The sequence below is a fragment of the Ahaetulla prasina genome, chromosome 13, assembly GCF_028640845.1.
Source record: "Ahaetulla prasina isolate Xishuangbanna chromosome 13, ASM2864084v1, whole genome shotgun sequence".
Taxonomy (NCBI): domain Eukaryota; kingdom Metazoa; phylum Chordata; class Lepidosauria; order Squamata; family Colubridae; genus Ahaetulla; species Ahaetulla prasina.
Genome location: NC_080551.1, coordinates 22412333 through 22432196, shown reverse-complemented (window position 1 = coordinate 22432196; position 19864 = coordinate 22412333). Strand labels below are relative to the sequence as shown.

At 46.7% G+C, this 19864-nt stretch overlaps 1 protein-coding gene across 2 annotated transcripts in view; it reads left to right on the top strand.

Moving 5' to 3' along the window:
* CSK (C-terminal Src kinase) overlaps positions 1 to 19864 on the top strand; it is a 56409-nt gene that overhangs the window by 19904 nt on the left and 16641 nt on the right. For both annotated transcript variants that reach the window (XM_058156683.1, XM_058156682.1), the window contains exons 2-3: positions 12729 to 12806; positions 16952 to 17065. In XM_058156683.1, the coding sequence (XP_058012666.1) occupies positions 12792 to 12806; positions 16952 to 17065 (129 nt within the window). In that variant the 5' untranslated portion in view covers positions 12729 to 12791. The remainder of the gene's footprint in view (positions 1 to 12728; positions 12807 to 16951; positions 17066 to 19864) is intronic.

The window sequence follows — 19864 nt, the reverse complement described above, 5'->3', positions numbered from 1 at the left end:
TCCATCCTTTATAAGGTAGGTAAAATGAGGACCCAGATTTTTGGGGGCAATAAGTTGACTTTGTACATAATATACAAATGGATGAAGACTATTGCTTGACATAGTGTAAGCCGCCCTGAGTCTTCGGAGAAGGGCGGGATATAAATGCAAATTAAAAAAAACAAACCAGGGTAGACTAGGCCAAACAAAACTCAAGATGGCTTATGAGAAGAGGGGTCATCTTGTGGACTGATTTATCTATCTATCTATCTATCTATCTATCTATCTATCTATCTATCTATCTTTCTTTCTTTCTTTCTTTCTTTCTTTCTTTCTTTCTTTCTTTCTTTCTTTCTTTCTTTCTTGCCTTTTTTTATTTTTATCAATAACTCAGGGCTGCAAACACATCTTATACTCTTCCCTCCTCCCATTTTACCCCCAACAACAACCCTGTGAGGTGGGCAGGGCTGAGAGAGAGAGGAACTGGCCCAAAGTCACCCAAGCCGGCTTTCGTGCCTATGGCGGGACTGAAATTCACCATCTCCTGGTGGCGCCATCTCCCAAAGGCACCCAGCTGGTTTTTCATGTCTAATGTGGAACTAGAATTCGCCATCTTCTGGTGATTAGTCCAAAATCACCCAGCCAGCTTTCATGCCTAAGGTACGACTAGAACTCACCGTCGCCTGGTGATTGGCCCAAAGTCACCCAGCCAGCTTTTGTGCCTAAGGTGGGACTAGCACACATCTAACGATAATTTCAGCGAAACAATTTTTAATTCAGATTTTTTGATGTGTGGCAATGGAGGCGGGAGGCATCTGGAGGCGAATATCTCCCATTTTTCTATCCTAAAAAAACCCCCCAAAACCCCACGCCACTCACACATGACTGCATCTGACCCAGTTTGTGTGTTGTGTCCCCCTGAGACATAACAGCAAAGGATTTCAGGTGGAGAAAAAAAATCCTTCTGCTTCAAATACCAAATCTCCCCCCTCCTGTGCCATCACTCTGCTAAACTTCCCACTGTCAAAACTATCTAGTAGTTATTCTTCTTATCTTTCCTATTTCTTACTACCTATTTTCTTACGACTGTAATTTTGTTCCTTGTACCTTACGATTTATGTCAATCGTTATTCTAGCATGATTTACATGGCTCGCTTATTTAGTATCCTATGACTATCGCTGTCAGAGTTCCCGACGGATGCCCTAATTAATTTAATTAATTAAATCAATGCTTTGCGAGTTGACAGTCTCTAAATGTCGTATCTTCTGATTTACGATGAATTGTATTTTTTTTTTTTATGACGATCACAATTTATCACTCGTTGCTGGTATGTACACTGAGAGCTTATGCACCGGAGACCTAGTTCCTTCTGTGTCCAGTCACGCTCGGCCAATGAAGAGTTCTGCTTCTATTCTATTTTCTGCAGTTGCATTTCCTCGCTAAAATGGAATTGCAGCTCCCGACGCCAGGGAAGGAACATGCAAAAGAGGGATGTATTCTGCATTGGCAGACAGTTGGGGCCTTTCGGTGCAGCTGCTATGTTTGCATTTCCAGCTCTCGGGGCGAGGCTTGTAACCACATTCAAAAGTGTGGTGGAAAACATAGTGCCGGATGCTCTTTGGTCCTCTTAACAACAGTTTGCTTCTTTTCTTGAAAAAAGAAAAAAAAAAGAGAGAGAAACCCTTCCTAGCTGAAAAATCAAGTTTTACAAACCTGCAGCTCACTCTCTTTCTCTCTCTCTCTCCCTATCTATTTTCAACTCGTATTTTGCAAAAAAACAGATTAGACTATGGTTGTCCCCGTTTTATAACCGCAGTTGGGCCCAGAATTTGGTCACTAAGCAAGGCAGTTGTTCTGCGAGTCGTGCCCGACGTGAAGACCCTTTGGCCACGGTTGTGAGGTGAATCCCTGCCGTCATTAAGTGAATCACATCATTAAGTGAATTTGACTTCTTCCCCCCACCCCCGTTGCTTGTCTGAAGTTTGCAACCGTCTTAAGCACATGCCAGTTTCCAAGCACCTAGATTTTGATCATGTGACCGTGGGCATGGTTGTAAGTGCGAGGACTAGTCGTCAGTCTGGGGTTGTTTTTTTTTCACAGCTGAGGGGGATGAGAACAAAAACCGGCCTGGAAGTCTGCTGGATCGGACTCTTGGTCCGTCTAGTGCAGCCTATGGTGGCCACCTAATTGCAGAAGGACGAAGCTCTTCCGAAGCTGTCCCAAAGCCATGGAGACTCACAACTTCCCCCAGGATAAAATACCGAAGATTGGGAAGGTTAAGGGAAAAGAATAGAATAGCTTTATTGGCCAAGTGTGATTGGAGACACAAGGAATTTGTCTTTGGTGCATAAGCTCTCAGTGTACATAAAAAGAAAAGATCATAAGGTACAATACTTAATGATAGTCCTAGGGTACAAATAAGCAATCAGGAAACAATCAATATCAATATAAATCGTAAGGATACAAGCAACAGAGTTACAGTCATGCAGTCATAAGTGGAAGGAGATGGGTGATGGGGGATGAGAACAAAAACTGGCCTGGAAGTCTGCTGGATCGGACTCTTGGTCCGTCTAGTGCAGCCACCTAATTGCAGAAGGACGAAGCTCTTCCGAAGCTGTCCCAAAGCCATGGAGACTCACAACTTCCCCCTGGATAAAATACCGAAGATTGGGAAGGTTAAGGGAAAAGAATAGAATAGAATTTTTTATTGGCCAAGTGTGATTGGACACACAAGGAATTTGTCTTGGTGCATGTGCTCTCACTGTACATAAAAGAAAAGATCATAATGTACAACAGTTAATGATAGTCCTAGGGTACAAATAAGCAATCAGGAAACAATCAATATCAATATAAATTGTAAGGATGCAAACAACAGAGTTACAGTCATGCAGTCGTAAGTGGAAGGAGATGGGTGATGGGAACGATGAGAAGATTAATAGTAGTGCAGACTTAGTGAATAGTTTAACAGTGTTGAGGGAATTATTCGTTTAGCAGAGTGATGGCATTTGGGAAAAAACTGTTCTTGTGTCCAGTTGTTCTGGTGTGCAGTGCTCTATAGCGTCGTTTTGAGGGTAGGAGTTGAAACAGTTTATGTCCAGGATATGAGGGGGTCTGTAAATATTTTCACAGCCCTCTTTTTGACTTGTGCAGTATACAGGTCCTCAATGGAAGGCAGGTGGGTAGCCATTGTTTTTTTCTACAGTTCTAATGATCCTCTGAAGTCTGTGTCGGTTTTGTTGGGTTGCAGAACCGAACCAGACAGTTATAGAGGTGCAAACCAGGCAGTTATAGAGAGACTCAATAATTCCTTTGTAGGCCTGGAAACTAAAACATATGAAGAACGGTTGCAGGATTTGGGTCTGGCTAGTATGGAGAAAAGAAGGACTTGAGGGGGGTAACAAGATAGTAGTCTTCCAATATTTGAGGGGCTGCCCCAAAGAAGACGGGGGGCCAGCTTATTCTCCAAAGCACCAGGACAAGAAACAATGATTGGAAACAAATCAACCTGGAATTAAGGAGAAACTTCCTAACAGTGAGGACAATTAACCCGTGGAACAGCTTGCCACCAGAAGTTGGGAGTGCTTCATCACTGGAAGTTTTTAAGAAGAGACTGGACAGCCACTTGTCTGAAATGATACAAGGCAGTGATGGCTAACCTTTTCGGCATCGAGTGCCGAAACTGGAGCGCGCGCACATGCTGGCGTGCTGGAACTTGGAAGAGACAGCTGGCCGGTGCGCATGTGTGCAGCAGCCAATTGCTCTTCTGGGTTCTGTTGCACGCACGTGCACCGGCCAGCTACTCTGTTCTGGGTTCCGGCGCGCATGCATGGGCCAGAACCCAAAACAGAGCAGCTGGCCGGTGCACATGCATGCCGGACCAGCGCCGAAACTTGGAAGAGCAGTTGTCGATGGCGTGCATACTGTAGGTTCGCCATCACGGGTATGGGGTCTCCTGCTTGAGGAGGGGGTTGGACTAGAACAGGGGTCTCCAACCTGGTCAACTTGAAGACTTGTGGACTTCAACTCCCAGAGTCCCTCAGCCAGCAAAGCTGGCTGAGGTACTCTGGGAGTTGAAGTCCACAAGTCTTAAAAGTTGACCAGGTTGGAGACCCCTGACTAGAAGACCTCCAGATTTATTCTGAGTGATTGATTGATTGAGAAGGAACGGGATGGCTTGGCCTCCTCAACCAAAGCATTCTGCAGAGCCATTTCGCTCCCCCACCCCATTTCTGCCACCCCATCCCACCATCCCGATCCAAAGCCCGATCTGACTTTTCTCCAGATAATCATTAGAAGGGGTTGAATGCCTCAGCAGTGAGAGAGAGAGAGAGAGAGAGATTTAACGCAAGTCTATTTTCTTGCTGGAGAGTGAATGCCAAGCGTGGGAAACGGAGGGTTTTTGCTAAAGTACTTGAGGTGTAAAGTTGGGGGGTACGCGCAGCCGGGTGTAGAAGGCCGGCTGTGCACCGGTGGGCGTGAGGCGGCAGCTGAACTTCTGTGCTTCTCTGTGTGAGCCGCATGGCCGAGCGAAGAGTGGGTGAGGGCTTTCTTCCAGAGCCCGATTAGCCACTTGGGAACCCCTTGTCTCTGCTGAGCTGCGTGGGTGCAGGGCTTGGCACTGGCGGAATGGCAAGAGGCAATTGGAGCCAAATCCCGAAGGGTTGGGCTCCTTCGGGAAAAAGGCTCCTTGGGGGCTCAAGATTGGGCCTGTGGGGAAAATGCGCTTGAGAGTTTGCATGGATCCTGGATATGGTCCAGCTCCTTCCTTCCCTTCCTTTCCCTCCCTTCCCCCTATCTTCCTTCCTCCCTTTCTTCCTCTTTCCCTCCCTCTTCCTTTCTTCCTACTTTCCTAGCCTGTCTCCTTTGTCCTTCCTTCCTTCCCTTCCTTTCCCTCCCTTCCCCCTATCTTCCTTCCTCCCTTTCTTCCTCCTTCCCTCCCTCTTCCTTTCTTCCTACTTTCCTAGCCTATCTCCTTTGTCCTCTGTCTCCTTCCTTCCTTCCTTCCTTCCTTCCTTCCTTCCTTCCTTCCTTCCTTCCATCCATCTCCTTCCATCTCCCTTCCTTCCCCACTCCCTCCCTCCCTGCCTCTTTCCCTCCATGTCCTCTCCTTCCTTCCTTCCTTCCATCTCCCTTCCTTCCTTCCTTCCTTCCCTCCCCTTTCTTCTCCCTCCTCCCTCCTCCTCCCTCCTCCCTCTCCTTCCTTCCTCCTTCCTTCCCCTCCCTCCTCCTTCCTTCCTCCTCCCTCCCTCCTTCCTTCCTTCCTTCCTTCCCTCCCTCCCTCCTTTCTTCCTATCTTTCTCCTTTCCTCCCTCTCTCCTTCTTTCTTCCCTCCCTCCCTCCTTCCTTCCTCCTTTCCTCCCTCTTTCTTTCTTCCTTCTCTCCTTCCTTCCTTCCTTCCTTCCTTCCTTCCTTCCCTCCATCTCCCTTTCTTCCTCGCCTCCCTTCTTCCTTCCTCTCCTGCCTGCCTGCCTTCTTCCCCCACTACAAAATATAACAATTATTAGTTCTAAATTTGTAGCTAAACCAGGCATATTTGTTTGTTTATTTTCTTGCCTGCTGCTACCTTCTTAGTCCTGTAATGCTACCTTATCTATGCATTGTCTTTCCTTTGGTATTTTCGCTCTGCTTGGTCAGGAGACCTCAGTCTGTGTGGCTGCCAGTCTGCGCTATAAATGAGCTCAAGAGCCGTTCTTCTACTTTCCCGCCTCCCTCAAAATTGCGGTCAGAACAAGAAGAAGGTTCTTCTCTTCCCTGTTTATTGTTTCTGTTTTATTACTGTGGTTCAAAATGTCCAGGACGAAGTAGGTAGGTGGCCAGGATTCAGGGCAATCCAACAGATGAGCATTAAAATATTAATTTGCTTAACGATTTAATGTCGGCTCCTGGGCTTTTGAGTGACTCATTGTTTCTCCAGCTGTTTCACCTGGCAGACAGATGAATAAAGACGAAATGCCATTGTGCTGTGCCGAGAATGCTTGGGAATGGCCGTCCCAAAGCATCTGGAGCAGGGGGATTCTGGGAGCTGAAGTCCACATGTCCTAAAAGTTGCAAAGGTTGAGTAACACTGATCACTGAACACTGAACACTGAAGGATGCTGCTTGGCAAGAGGCCCATAATACGAGAGCATAGTCTACCCCAGAGGTGGGATTCGGCCGGTTTGTACTGGTTCGAGCGAACCCCTAGCGGCGACTGTGGGTGGTATTCAACCGGTTTGTAATTGTTCGAGCGAACTGCTAGCGGCAACCCGACCCACCATCCCGGCGTAATGCTGTCCTATTTAGCCACGTTTTCAAGGCTGGGCACATGCACAGAAGGCCAAGTGCGTGTGCGAAAGGCACGTGTGCGAAGCGGGCGGGGCGAACCGGTAGTAAGAATTTGTGAAACCCACCACTTTCCACCCACCCTCATGGAAAAGCACTTCAGTATGACCTTTTTCGGAGAGTGTGGCGTTCAGACCTTCTTTCCTTGTCTTGAGGTCTAGAAGCATGCTTTGCCCATTTCACATAAAAAAACAGTTGCCTGGGTAACAACCAGATCCCGGCACTTTATCAGTCACTATCAAGACGGATAAGGTTGTGATGGGAATGACTCAGGGGGCTCCAACCTCGGCAACTTTGCAGCGTGTGGACTTCAACTCCCAGAATTCCTCAGCCAGCATGGTGTCGGATAAATACTAACTGACTTTAGATGTGCTAAGAGGGCTTTGGGAGGAGGGTCAATTGTCTCCAAGGGAGCCAATCAAGGCTCTGCTCTCCACCCCGCCCCTGGGCCCACTTCAAGCATTTGCTGACATTTATGCTGAGCTTTGCATGGCCACCTACGCCTTTTTTTGCTCCCGAGCTGAGATGGATGACCTCATCCATCTGCAGGGCTCTCTGGACGGAGGAAACAAAGCCAGCCTTTGTCCATGGACCGATGCAGGAGAAAACCTGCGGTCCTCACCAAGTGGGCTTTGACAAGTTCCTCTGCGGCCTTCCTCTGCTCTTTTTAAGATTGGGTCGCAATGTTCCAAACACCCACTAGGTGTCAGCAAGGAGAACCTTCCCCTCCCAAAATGCCAGTGTTTCTCTGCCATCGCTGCCATCTAGTGGCAGTTGTGTTGCTTACGGCTGATTTAAAGCCTGGCAGTTGAGATTTTAATTAATTTATTTTTTTTACAATTTTTATAAAGGAAATAATTAGCCATCGTATAGGGCTTTAAAAAAAAAAGATGCCCCCCCCATCAAACACAGTATAAAATGTTAATATAAAAACAATGATTATGCAAAAGAATCATTAAAAAAACATTTCTTATTGAAAACAAATTTAACAACCACAAATCGCCCGTAATAGGGGAACCCCCTCAAATTGTTTCTTATATTAAAGGTAAAGGTAAAGGTTCCCCTCGCACATACATGCGAGTTGTTCCTGACTCTAGGGGGCGGTGCTCATCTCCATTTCAAAGCTGAAGAGCCAGGGCTGTCCGAAGACGTCTCCGTGGTCATGTGGCCGGCATGACTCAATGCCAAAGGTGCTGTTACCTTCCCACCAAAGGTGGTCCCTATTTTTTCTACTTGCATTTTTTACTTGCTTTTGAAACTGCTAGGTTGGCAGAAGCTGGGACAAGTAACGGGAGCTCACCCCGTTACACGGCAGCACTAGGGATTCGAACCGCTGAGCTGCCGACCTTTCGATCAACAAGCTCAACGTCCTAGCCCCTGAGCCACCGCGTCCCTCTTATATTAAAAAACAGTTTAAGCTTTTTAAACTGTTTAGTTTTTAAATTTTAAATTCTATTTATGTTTTAAATTGGGGTTTTTAGATTTTAAATATTTTAATTTCTCGGCCAATTGTGTAATAAGTTTCTTAGTTTAGTTTTTTAAATTGTATATTGTGTATGTTTTTTAGCCTGGCTGTACACCCGCCCTGAGTCCTTTGGGAGAAGGGCGGTCTAGAAATTCAATTAATAATAATAATAATAATAATAATGATGATGATGATGATGATGATGATGATAATAATAATAATAGTCACCTCTTATATTAGGAGGGGCTCATTACCACTGTTCTACAGGGGTGTTGACACTTTTTCAAGGAAAAAATATATTTTTTTCTTCTTCTACTGAGCCAACCGGCCTCTGCACTTATTTTTTTCCATTCATCTTAGTTAAAATATTTTGTTTGATCACATTTCGTACACTGCTCATCTCACCTAAGCGATTCTGGGAATGAACAGTGCAAAGATCAAAAGTGGTATACAAGCATGCAGTTAAATACAAACGAAGATAAGACAGAGTTGAGAACAAAGTGAACATATTAAAATTACGGATTTAAAAAAAGGCATAGGAAGCTGAAATAAAGAGAACTAGACACCCACACCGATACATGCGTACACACAAGCATAAAATAGTAATTATAGAGCAAGATGCAATTTTTTGTGTTGTTTGCTTTCCAAAGATCTTCCATAAAGGTAGTCCTTGACCAAAGCTACGACAGACCTCCTCAAGAGTTATGTACAACCCGGTTGAACCACTCGTGGGGTTTGCTTACCAACTGCCAGTTTGGCTTACCGATCGGTGCAAACTAAAAGGCATAAAACCAGTCAGCAAGTCGTCCCTTGGTGACTTGCTTAACGACCAACAGAAGTTAAAACCAGAATTCCGGGGTCAATTCTTGTTGTAAGTTGAGGACTTTCCTATAGAAATGCAGGCTTTTAAAACCTGGATGGACCCAGGATAATCTCTTGGGAAGTTGGCTGGTTGTGGCCTCAGAATCCAGCGGTTTGATGGGATGGGATGGATCGATGGACGTGGAGGGAGGGAGGGAGATATTTATTTATTTATTTATTTATTTACTTATTATTTAGATTTTTATACCGCCCTTCTCCCGAAGGACTCAGGGCGGTGTACAGCCAGATTAAAACAGAACAATATACAAATTAAAACCATAGTTAAAATAACGTATTCTATAAATGGCCGAAAATTAAAACCGTCAAATTTGACCCATAAATAAAATACACCAGTTAAAATTATTAAAATTTAAAAAATTTAAAAATTTAGAATATTAAAAATGAAGCCAGTCCCGCTTGAATAAACAAGTATGTTTTCAATTCACGGCGAAAGGTCCGAAGATCAGGTAATTGACGCAAACCAGGGGGAAGTTCGTACCAGAGGGTAGGTGCTCCAACAGAGAAGGACCTTCCCCTGGGGGCCGCCAACCGACATTGTTTGGCGGACGGCACCCTGAGAAGACCCTCTCTGTGTGAGCGTACGGGTCGGTGGGAGGCATAAGATAACAGCAGGCGGTCCCGTAAGTACCCGGGCCCTAAGCCATGGAGCGCTTTAAAGGTGGATATATAAAGATATAGATGATGGATGGATGGATGGATGGATGGATGGATGGATGGATGGATGGGGAGGGAGGGAGATATAGATGGATGGATGGATGGATGGATGGAAAGGGAGGGAGGGGGAGGGAGGGAGATATAGATGGATGGATGGATTGTAGGGATGGATGGGTGGGTGGGGAGGCAGGGAAGGAGATATAGATGATGGATGGATGGATGTGGAGGAGGAGGAGATATATGATGGATGGATGGATGGATGAATGGAGAGAGAGAGAGGAAGGAGGAGATATAGATGGATAGGTAGATGGATGGATTGTAGGGATGGGGGTGGGTGGGGAGGAGGAGGAGATAGATGATGGATGGATGGAGAGAGAGAGAGAGAGAGGAAGGAGGAGATATAGATGGATAGGTAGATGGATGGATTGTAGGGATGAAGGAGTGGGTGGGGAGGAGGAGATATAGATGATGGATGGATGGATGGAGAGAGAGGAAATGAGATATAATGGTGGATGGATAGCTGGGGAGGGAGGGAGATATGATGGATGGATGGATGGATGGATGGATGTGGAGGGTGGGAGATATAGATGATGGATGGATTGATGGGGAGGGAGGGGAGGGAGGGAGATATAGATGGATGGGTAGATGGATTGTAGGGATGAATGGGTGGGTGGGTGGGGAGGGAGGGAAGGAGATATAGATGATGAATGGATGGGGAAGGAGGGAGATATAGATGATGGAGGGAGGGAGGGAAGGAGATATAAATGATGGATGGATGCTTTGCCCCACATTGCTGCCCCAGAGCAAGGGCTTGTGGGCTTTATCCCAGATCTCTCTGCCAACCTGCTTCTGTGTTTAGCCCAGCCAAGCTTTCTGTCGGGAGTCCCTCAAAGTCAAAACCTCCAACTCTCGTTCTTACGAAGAGCAGCTGCTGGAGCTTCGCTGTGAGATCGGAATTAGGAGTTGCTAAACTTAGCTCCTGCAGGGCAAAAGTTGGGTCTCCGGGGAGCTGTGGGGAAAGCGGGGAGGCCAGCCCACTTCCTGGTGCTGCCATTGGGGCAGCCAAGGGTTGAGCACAGGGGGAGGGAGGGGGCAAGGCAAGCGTGGCTGACGCCGGGTTCCAGCTCTGCCATGGCTCTGGTTCCCAGCCTGGGCAACTGGGTGGACTTCAACTCCCAGAATTCCCCCAGCCTGCAGCAGGCCATCGCCATTGGTGACCTTCCCAGCAATCGAAGTCAATGGGAGACGCAGGATTCACTTAATGGCCGTGGGATTCACTTAACAACGCCTTAGAAAAGCCCCTTCACCGCTGTACCCAACCGGCATGGGGGCCTGCCGCGTCGTAAAGAAGAGCGTAGAATCTCCCATGTTAAGTTTGATTCAGAGGAACGAGTTTCCGTTTGTTTAGTCTGATCGTCTGCATGTAGCTACTCCTTCACTTAACAGCAATTTGTTTACGACCGTCCCAAGTACAACGGCGCGGAAGAACGCGTCTTGCGACCGTTTTTCACACTTACGACCGTCGCAGCACCCCCATGGCCACGTGATCAGAATCCAGACACTTGGCAACGGGTTTCATATTTATGACGGTTGCGATGTCCTGGGGTCACGTGACCCCCTTTTTGTGACCTCCTGACCAGCAAAGACCACGGAGAAGCCAAGATTCACTTTAACATCCTTGTTACTAACTTAAAGCCGCTGCCGTGATTCACTTAGCAACTGTGGCCAGCAAGGTTGTAAAATGGGGGGGGGCAAAGCTTCGCGGATCCAATGTCTCGCTTAGCCACAGAAACGTTGGGCTCCATGGTGGTCGTAAGTCGAGGACTACTTAAGACTGTCCTTCTGCCCATTCGCCCATTTGTGGCGAAAGAGAAGCCGTGGACCCCAAAAAAGGGTTTTCAGCCCTTTGAAGCGGTGAAAAATATTTGTAAAGAAAAATATTTTGCTTATATATAGCAAGGAGAGGCTTACCAGCAATCCTGGCAGAACATCCATACTGTGGTAGGTTTGTTCAATAATAATTGCTCTCCTTTGTTTTTTGAACACAACCCCCACAATCGATGGCACACTAATGGACCTGCCAGGATGTCCATCCATCCGTCAGTCTGGATGCTTTCAAGCTAAAACACATGTTGAAGGATGTTTGGAAAGGGTTCTTAAGAAAGAGAGGGAGGGAGGGAGGGAGAAGAAAAGGCAAAAGGAAGGAAGGAAAGGGAGGAGGGAAAGAAAGAAAGAAGGAAGGAAGGTGGGAAGGAAAGGAAGAAAAGAGGGAGGGAAAGGAATGAAGGAAAAAGAAAAAGGAAGGAAAAAAGGAAGGAAAGAAAGAAAAAAGGAAGGAAAGGAAGGAAGGAAGGAGAGAAACAAAGAAAGGGAAGGAGGGAAAGAAAAAAAGAGGGATGAAGGAAAAAGAAGGAAGGAAAGAAAGAAAAAAGGATGGAGAGAAAGAAAGAAAGGGAGGGAGGGAAGCAGGGAAAGAAAGAAGGAAAGAAAAGAGGGAGGGAAAGGAATGAAGAAGAAAGGAAAGGAAAGAAAGGGAGGGAGGGAAAAGAAAGAAAAAGAAAAGGAAGGAAAGAAAAAAGAAAGGGAGGGAAAGAAAGAAAAAGAAAGTGTAGGAAGGTAGGAAGAAAGGAAGAGGGAGGGAGGAAAAAAGGAAGGAAGGAAGGAAGAAAAAATGTGACCTCTAGCTGTTCTTTCGCCCTGTTTTTCAAAAGAGAGAAAAAATGGTTGGTGTGATCCTTGATTTTACTAAAATTAGAGCAGAAAGTAAGCCCAGTTCTTGTTTAGATATTTTTGGGGATGTCGGTTGTGTGCTTAGAGGTGCATTTGGGGTTTTGTCTTGACAAAAGTGTGGCGAACTTCCCTTGTTGTGTTCAGGTTGGCCTCTTGTAATGTGACGCAGAGATTGTCACGTTTTCTTTACATTCAATATGTGCTTAGTGAACAGCCTCCTGTCTGAGTCTATTCGTTTCCGTAGTGATACTTTTTAAATTCCTCATTTCTACCCTTGTTGTCCAACCATTGATAAAACGAATCCCAAATTTGAAAATTTTCTGTGTCTTCTTCTTTTTTTTAATCTCCAGTGTTAATCTACCCATTTCCGCCCAGTCCATTTTTTTTAATTATCTCTTCTTCTGTAGGTGTTTCCTCGCTTTTCCAGTGTTGTGCAAATACAATTCTTGCCGCTGTTAAAACCTGCAATATCAAATATACATTCCCTTTTATCATATTTTTCTGGTATTATGCCCAACAAAAATAGTCCTGGCTTAAAATCTATAAACTGTTTTAACGGTTTTTTTCTAACCACTTATGCATTTTTGCCCTTTTTTTTTTCTTTTTTTTTTTTGCTTTTGGGCATGTCCGCCACAGGTGATGGTAGGTGCCCGGTTTCTGCAAAACCTGATCTTGAAAAGATCTTTCTCATCTTAGGTCTCATGGTACCAAGTGACGTGTCCTCCTTATGAGAATCAGTCCCCAGAAGCACCCGAGAAAATGTCAGGAATGCAGGTAAGGAACAAGACAAAAGAGAGAAAATAGCACCCTATATTTTCTTTCGATTTCAGCTTCACACGTTCACAGTTTTGGGTGTGCGAGGGGGGGGAGAAAGGATTTTTCCTGGACATTTAAAAAAAATTTCCGTCATCTGATGTCTCTCATTTTCTGGGATCCTTTCTAATAGTTGGTTGAAACCAGGGGTGAAATGCTCCCGATTCGGACCGGATCGCGCGATCTGGTAGCGATGGGGGTGGGTAGTTTGGAGAACCAGTAGCAAAAATCCCTGACCCTCCACCCACTGCCCATGCCTCGCTGTTCCTCTTCTCTGTCCCTGAAGCATTCGGTGGTGATATAGCTGCAAACAGCCTTAAATGACTGCCGGGGCACTTCAAAGGGCCGCACTACAGCTGATCAGCGCTATAGGCGCTAGTAGACCGGTGCCTCTATTTTTAAAGAAGGTAGACCGGTGCGCTCCCAAAAAAAGGCAATTAGTAGACCGGTGCCTCTATTTTTAAAGAAGGTAGACCGGTGCGCTCCCAAAAAAAGGCAATTAGTAGACCGGTGCCTCTATTTTTAAAGAAGGTAGACTGGTGCCTCCCAAAAAAAGGCAATTAGTAGACCGGTGCCTCTATTTTTAAAGAAGGTAGACCGGTGTGTTCCCAAGTTTTGTATATTTTATTATTTTTATTATTTATTATTATTGGCCATGTCCATTCAGTTACCTGACCACCAAGCCATGCCCACTGGATCACCTGACCACCAAGCCACACCCACCAATTAAGCCACGCCCACAGAACCAGTAGGGGAAATTTTTAGATTTCACCCGTTGTTGAAACCCGGTTAGTATATAGGTAGCCCTTGACCGACCCATTTAGGGACGGTTCATTTATTGACCGTTTGAAGTGGCAACAGCGTTAGAAAAAAGTGACTTATGACCGTTTCGGGTCATAAGGCGACCCTGGCGACCGTGGCATCATTCCCCATGTTGTGATCAAAATTGGAATGCTTGGCAGCTGGTTCATACTTACGACGGTCGTGGTGTCCTTGGGGGTCACGTGATCCCCTTTTGTGACCTTTCTGATGAGCAAAGTCAACGGGGATGCCAGATCCAAGCATGTGACTAACTTAGCAACCGCAGTGCTTCTCTTAACCATGGTAGCCAGAAAGGCCGTAAAGCGGAGCAAAACTCACTTAGCAAATGTCTCACTCAGCAGCATAAATTTGGGGCTCAATTGCGGTCGTAAGTCGAGGATTCCCTCTATTCCCCCCCCCCCAAATTTTGGTGCTGGGTTTTTTAGGGGTGTTTTTTTATGGCATTCGGCCCTCAGATAAGTGCTTTCTGATTCTTGTAGCTCATTTTGATGCCTGCGTGTTTATGCCTCCAAAGCAATTTTTACGTTGCTGGGGCTGTTCTCCTTTTTTAAAAAAAAAATTAAAAAAATTTTTTTTTTTACATTTTTTTGATACGGAAGATGTGCTATTTTAAAAGCAAAAAAAAAAAAAAAAAAGGGGAAGGAACTATAGCTCGGTGAAAGATCACGTGATTTCCTTGCCAGACAGGTTGGAGTCCCCCAGTTTAAAAATATAGGCAATTAAGTACCAAGTAGCAATCTGTCTCAAGTTTGGGAACTTGAAGACGGGTGGATTTCAATTCCCAGAATTCCCCAGCGAGCGTGGCTGACTGAGGAGTTCTGGGAGTTGAAGTCCGCCTGTCTTCAAATTGAGAAAATACTGCTCAACTTAATCCTCAACTGACAGCCGTAATTGAGCCCAAAATGACAGTCGTAAATCGTGGCAGTCATTAAGCAGGTCACGCTTGTTTCGATGACTTTTTTTGGTGACGGTCATTAAGTGAACCCCTGATACCAAACGGCTGGTTTCGCCGCCCCCCCCAAAACAACCCAAAACACCAGAAGTCAACACAGCAAATAAGTCTCAAATTGTGGTCACGGGCTAGGACGTTGAGCTTGTCGATTGAAAGGTCAGCAGCTCAGCGGTTCGAATCCCTAGTGCTGCCGTGTAATGGGGTGAGCTCCCGTTACTTGTCCCAGCTTCTGCCAACCTAGCAGTTTCAAAAGCACGTAAAAAATGCAAGTAGAAAAATAGGGACCACCTTTGGTGGGAAGAGAACAGCGTTCTGTGTGCCTTTGGTGTTGAGTCATGCCGGCCACATGACCATGGAGACATCTTCGGACAGCGCTGGATCTTCGGCTTTGAAACGGAGATGAGCACCACCCCCTAGAGTTGGGAACGACTAGCACGTACGTGCGAGGGGAACCTTTATCTTTCCTTTTAATGGCCAGATTCTGCAGACATCCCTAAATGTGGTTAGATTGCCAAGCCCCCACAAATACATTCATGTGACCACGAGGGGAGGGGGTGGGACAGTTGACTCAGAATTTTCCAATCTGGATCGTAAGTAGTCCTTGGAGACATCTGTTGTGAATTCGAAAAGTCAAACGGTCATAAATCAAGGACTTCCTGGCTAGGAAGACCTTCGTATGCAGTTTTTTTTTTATGCTTTCTCTTTTATTATTATTATTTTTTGTTATTCATTTCTTATTAAAATATTGGACACGGTGCGACCATCCTGGCGTTATCTCCGCCATACACACTAAAATTTAAAACATACATCATAATATACTCTTTGTACATTACTGATTATATGCAGTTATTCTGCCCAGTGTACTCATTTATATTTCCATATATTATATCATATTTCGGGTCTACAAATCCTGATTATTTCCTCTTCCAACTCCCACCTCCTAATTCAAACCACTGGTAAAATCTGTTCCATATTATCATGATATTCTGTCTCTCCTTTGTTTTTGTTTGTTAATTCTAACGTCAATTTGTCCATTTCTGCGCAAACCAATATTTTCCTTATCATCTCCCTTTCTGAAGGTATATTTTTTCACTTTTCCCTTGTTGGGCGTATACTATTCTCTCTGCCACTATAGTGTGTAGTATTAAATATGTTGACCTTTTACTATAGCCCAGGGGTCTCCAACCTTGGTCCCTTTAAGACTTGTGGACTTCAACTCCCAGAGTCCCTCAGCCAGCAAAGCTGAGGTCTAGAGCAGGGGTCTCCAACCTTGGTCCCTTTAAGACTTGTGGACTTCAACTCCCAGAGTCCCTCAGCCAGCAAAGCTGAGGTCTAGAGCAGGGGTCTCCAACCTTGGTCCCTTTAAGACTTGTGGACTTCAACTCCCAGAGTCCCTCAGCCAGCAAAGCTGAGGTCTAGAGCAGGGGTCTCCAACCTTGGTCCCTTTAAGACTTGTGGACTTCAACTCCCAGAGTCCCTCAGCCAGCAAAGCTGGCTGAGGAACTCTGGGAGTTGAAGTCCACAAGTGTCATGTCCCACTCCTCCGCTGACGGCCAGGTCAGGGAAATCCGAATCAGGCTTGCCTCTGCAGCTCTGCCCAAAGTCCTAGCAAAGTCCTCAGAGCAGGCAGGAGACCAGTAAGTGACTTCAGCAAGATAAGTTCGACTTTGCCTGACTCAGAGACTGCCAGAAAGCAGATCCTTTATATAGGCCATGGGGTGTGGCTCCATGACTCAGCACTCATTAAGACCTGCCCCTCCCTTCCTTCTGTTGCCTCCGCCTATCCAGTCTTCTGATGCGAGGGTCACACCAATCAGCAGCTGTTGGAAATAAACTTTCCTCAGGCTCACATGCTGTGGAGGAGGGGGAGGGGTCTAGCTGCTCCGTTTGCCTGGGCATGGAGCCAGGGCTGGGGCCGGGGGGTGCTTCCTCCTCTGCAGCCTGCTTGGGCATGGAGCCAGGGCTGGGACCGGGAGGTGCCCCCTCCTCAGCCTGTCTGGGCATGGAGCCAGAGCTGGGGCCGGGAGGACATTCTTCAGCGTTCGGAAGCAGATAAGCAGACCCCGGCTGCGGTGAGAGCGGGCAAGACACAACAACAGGTCTTAAAGGGACCAAGGTTGGAGACCCCTGCTATAGCCCTCCCTTACGATACCTAACAGAAATAATTCTGGTTTAAATTCTAATCTTTGTCCAACCATTTTTTTCTAACCACATCCGAATCCCTCCCCGAAATTCCTTTGCTTTTTTTGCACGTCCACCACGTGTGGTAATTTTATGCTTTCTCTTGACGTTGGATCCAAATGTTAACAATATCCTTGTTCTTTCCTCTAAGGCTGTCTGGCCTTCCGACACCGAATGTATCGCCAAATATAATTTTCACGGCACAGCTGATCAAGATCTCCCCTTCAGCAAAGGAGACGTCCTCACCATCATCTCAGTCACCAAGGTAACCAACCATCCTCTCTCCGGCGCCAGGCCCAACCGTCTGCTCACAGACGTCTGCCGCCAGCCACGGTGACGGGCAGACGGGATATTGAGTGTGCAACCAGGCCACCGCGAACGCCCAAACCGCTGCTTGCTCGCCGATGCCGAACTGATGCCGAACTTGGCTCTTGAGGTCTTGGTGTTTGCACTGGGGTGTCATGATGACATCGGGTACCTGCCCCCAAAGGGCCACAGGTGGCTTAAGGTGTCATTGGGCCAGAGACAGCACCGTTTTTGTTGTGTGATAAAGTCACGGGGTGTGTAGCTTCATGATGTTGTCCTGGTTTTTTACAGACTGCTAAAAGGGGCAGTTTGCTCCAATTTACAATGACAACGTCTGTATGTTTCTCTCTCTCTCTCTCTCCCTCTCTGTTATCACTCTACTTTCTCTCTCTCTCTCTCTCTTACCTCTCTCATCTATCTTCTTTCTCTGTCTCTCTCTCTCTCTCTCTCTCTCTCTTCTCTTTCAACGTCTATCTCCCAACGACCGGTGCGCTCTCACAGAGAGGGGCTCCTCAGGGTGCCGTCAGCCAAGCAATGTCGACTGGCGGCCCCCAGGGGGAGGGCCTTCTCTGTGGGGGTTCCTACCCTGTGGAACGAGCTTCCCCCTGGACTTCGACAACTACCTGACCTTAGGACCTTCCGCCGCGAACTTAAAACCTACTTATTTCGTCTTGCTGGACTCGCTTAAATTTTAAAATTATCAAATTGATTTTATGGGTTTTAAATTTTTTGTAAATTTTATAGGGAAATATTTTATCTAAAGTAGCCATAGTGAATAGGTTTTTTAAGGGTTGTTTTTAGCTTTGTATGTGTTGTTTTTTCTTGTATTTTATCCTGGCTGTACACCGCCCTGAGTCCTTCGGGAGAAGGGCGGTCTATAAATTAAAATATTCTATTCTATTCTATTCTATTCTATTCTATTCTATTCTATTCTATTCTATTCTATTCTCTTTCATCTATCTTCTCTCTCTTCTCTCTCTCATCTATCCTCTCTCTTATCACTCTCCTTGCTCTCTCTTTCTTCTCTCTCTCTCATCTATCTTCTCTCTCTATCTTCACTCTCTCATCTCTCTCTCTCCCTGTAGCCATATCAGTGGGCATGAGAGATCAGCTCTGGTGCTCATGTGCGCTCCGCCCAGCTGATTTTTGGGTCTTTTGGGCCCACCAGAAGTAGGGAAACAGGCTGTTTCCTGCCTTCGGAGGGCCTGGGGCGTGGTTGGAAAGGCCCGTTTTTCTCTCATCTGGCTCCAGAGCCTCTGTATGAGTCTGGGGAAAGTGAAAACGGCCTTCCCCATCCCCCCAGGCCCTCTGGACACCAAAAACCGCCTGTTTTCCTATTTGTTTGCTGTCCCCAGCCTCTCTAGGAGTCTCTGGAGGCTGGAGACAGTAAAAACCGTCACTTCCTGTCCAACCGGAAGTTGGAAAATGGACCACTTTTGGCATCCGGGTGTGTGTGTTAGGAAGGCTGTTTTTGCCCTCCCCAGACTCATAGAGAGGCTCTGGAGCCAGGCGAGAGAGAAAAACGGGCCTACTGGGCCATCATGTGCCAGGAACGGGGGTCGCCTGTGCATGCATGGGGGTGGGACGCATAGAATTATTGGTGTGGGCACACGCCCGCATGACACCCCTCCCCCCGCCCTGCCGCTTGGCACGCGATGGCAAAAAGGTTAGCCATCACTGGGGTAGGGTCTGCTTGGACGGGGGTGGGGGTTGGACTAGATGACCTCCAAGGTCCCTTCCAGCTCTGTTAATCTGTATAATCAAATGGGTGTCCAGTCTTGCCTTGCCCACCTTCCATGATGGAGCTTCTCGAATTCAGAAGACGGGCTAGCTCTATTCTTTGACGACAACCCTTTGAGAATCCGATTCTAGATCTGTATATTTAATTAAAAGGCTTGCGTCATCCTCCCTTCTCTCACATCTTCCCAGCCAGTATCCCCTTCACCGCCTTGCTCTTCACGCATTACAATTAAGCCGCGATGGCGACAGGAGATATTAAGGGAAGAAAAAGCTGGCCAGATGCAAAGCAAATCACATTTCTCCCCATGCTAATGTATGATAAGCTTTTAATGAGTCATCTTATTGAGTTCATCATGGAGGAAGAGAATGCTCTTAACCTTTAGCTGCCTTGCAAATCTTCCTGGATGGGGCTTCAGGAGCCTGGCGCAGCTGGGAAATGGAACATCTCGAGATGTTCCAGGTGATAATCCTGGCTCCAGTTTTTGCCTCTTGAGAAACTGCATAGTGGTTGTCATGCATGTTGAATGGATTTCTCTCTCAGAGATGAAGCTGGGAAGGAGGGTGTTTCTCCCCACCCCCCCCGAAATGTCTTGGGGAGGGATGGGTTGATCCAGAGCACACATCTTCTAGAACAAGGGTCCCCAACCTTTCGGACCTCAGGGACCACTAAATTCATAATTTTAAATCCCGCGGACCACTAAGATGACCTGCCTAATGACTGGCTGGGTGGGCGTGGCTAGGTAGTCATGTGACTGGGTGGGTGTGGACAACTCGATGTCACTCGCGTCAAGGGGCGCCTCGCCGGCCTCTACTCGCCTCGCCCCTCCCCTCCCAGCCACTCCTCGCCTGCCTACCCGAGTTCCTTAGGGCCCCACCAGGAAGCAGTTGTTGGAGCTGAGCAGCCACCACGAGAAAGAGTTGACAAAACAGCTCAATTCAAACTGGATCTGACCGAGAAGGAGGCTCAGCAAAAGCACCTCACTGAGGACTAGGAGCATAGGCTTTCCAAGCAGAGGGA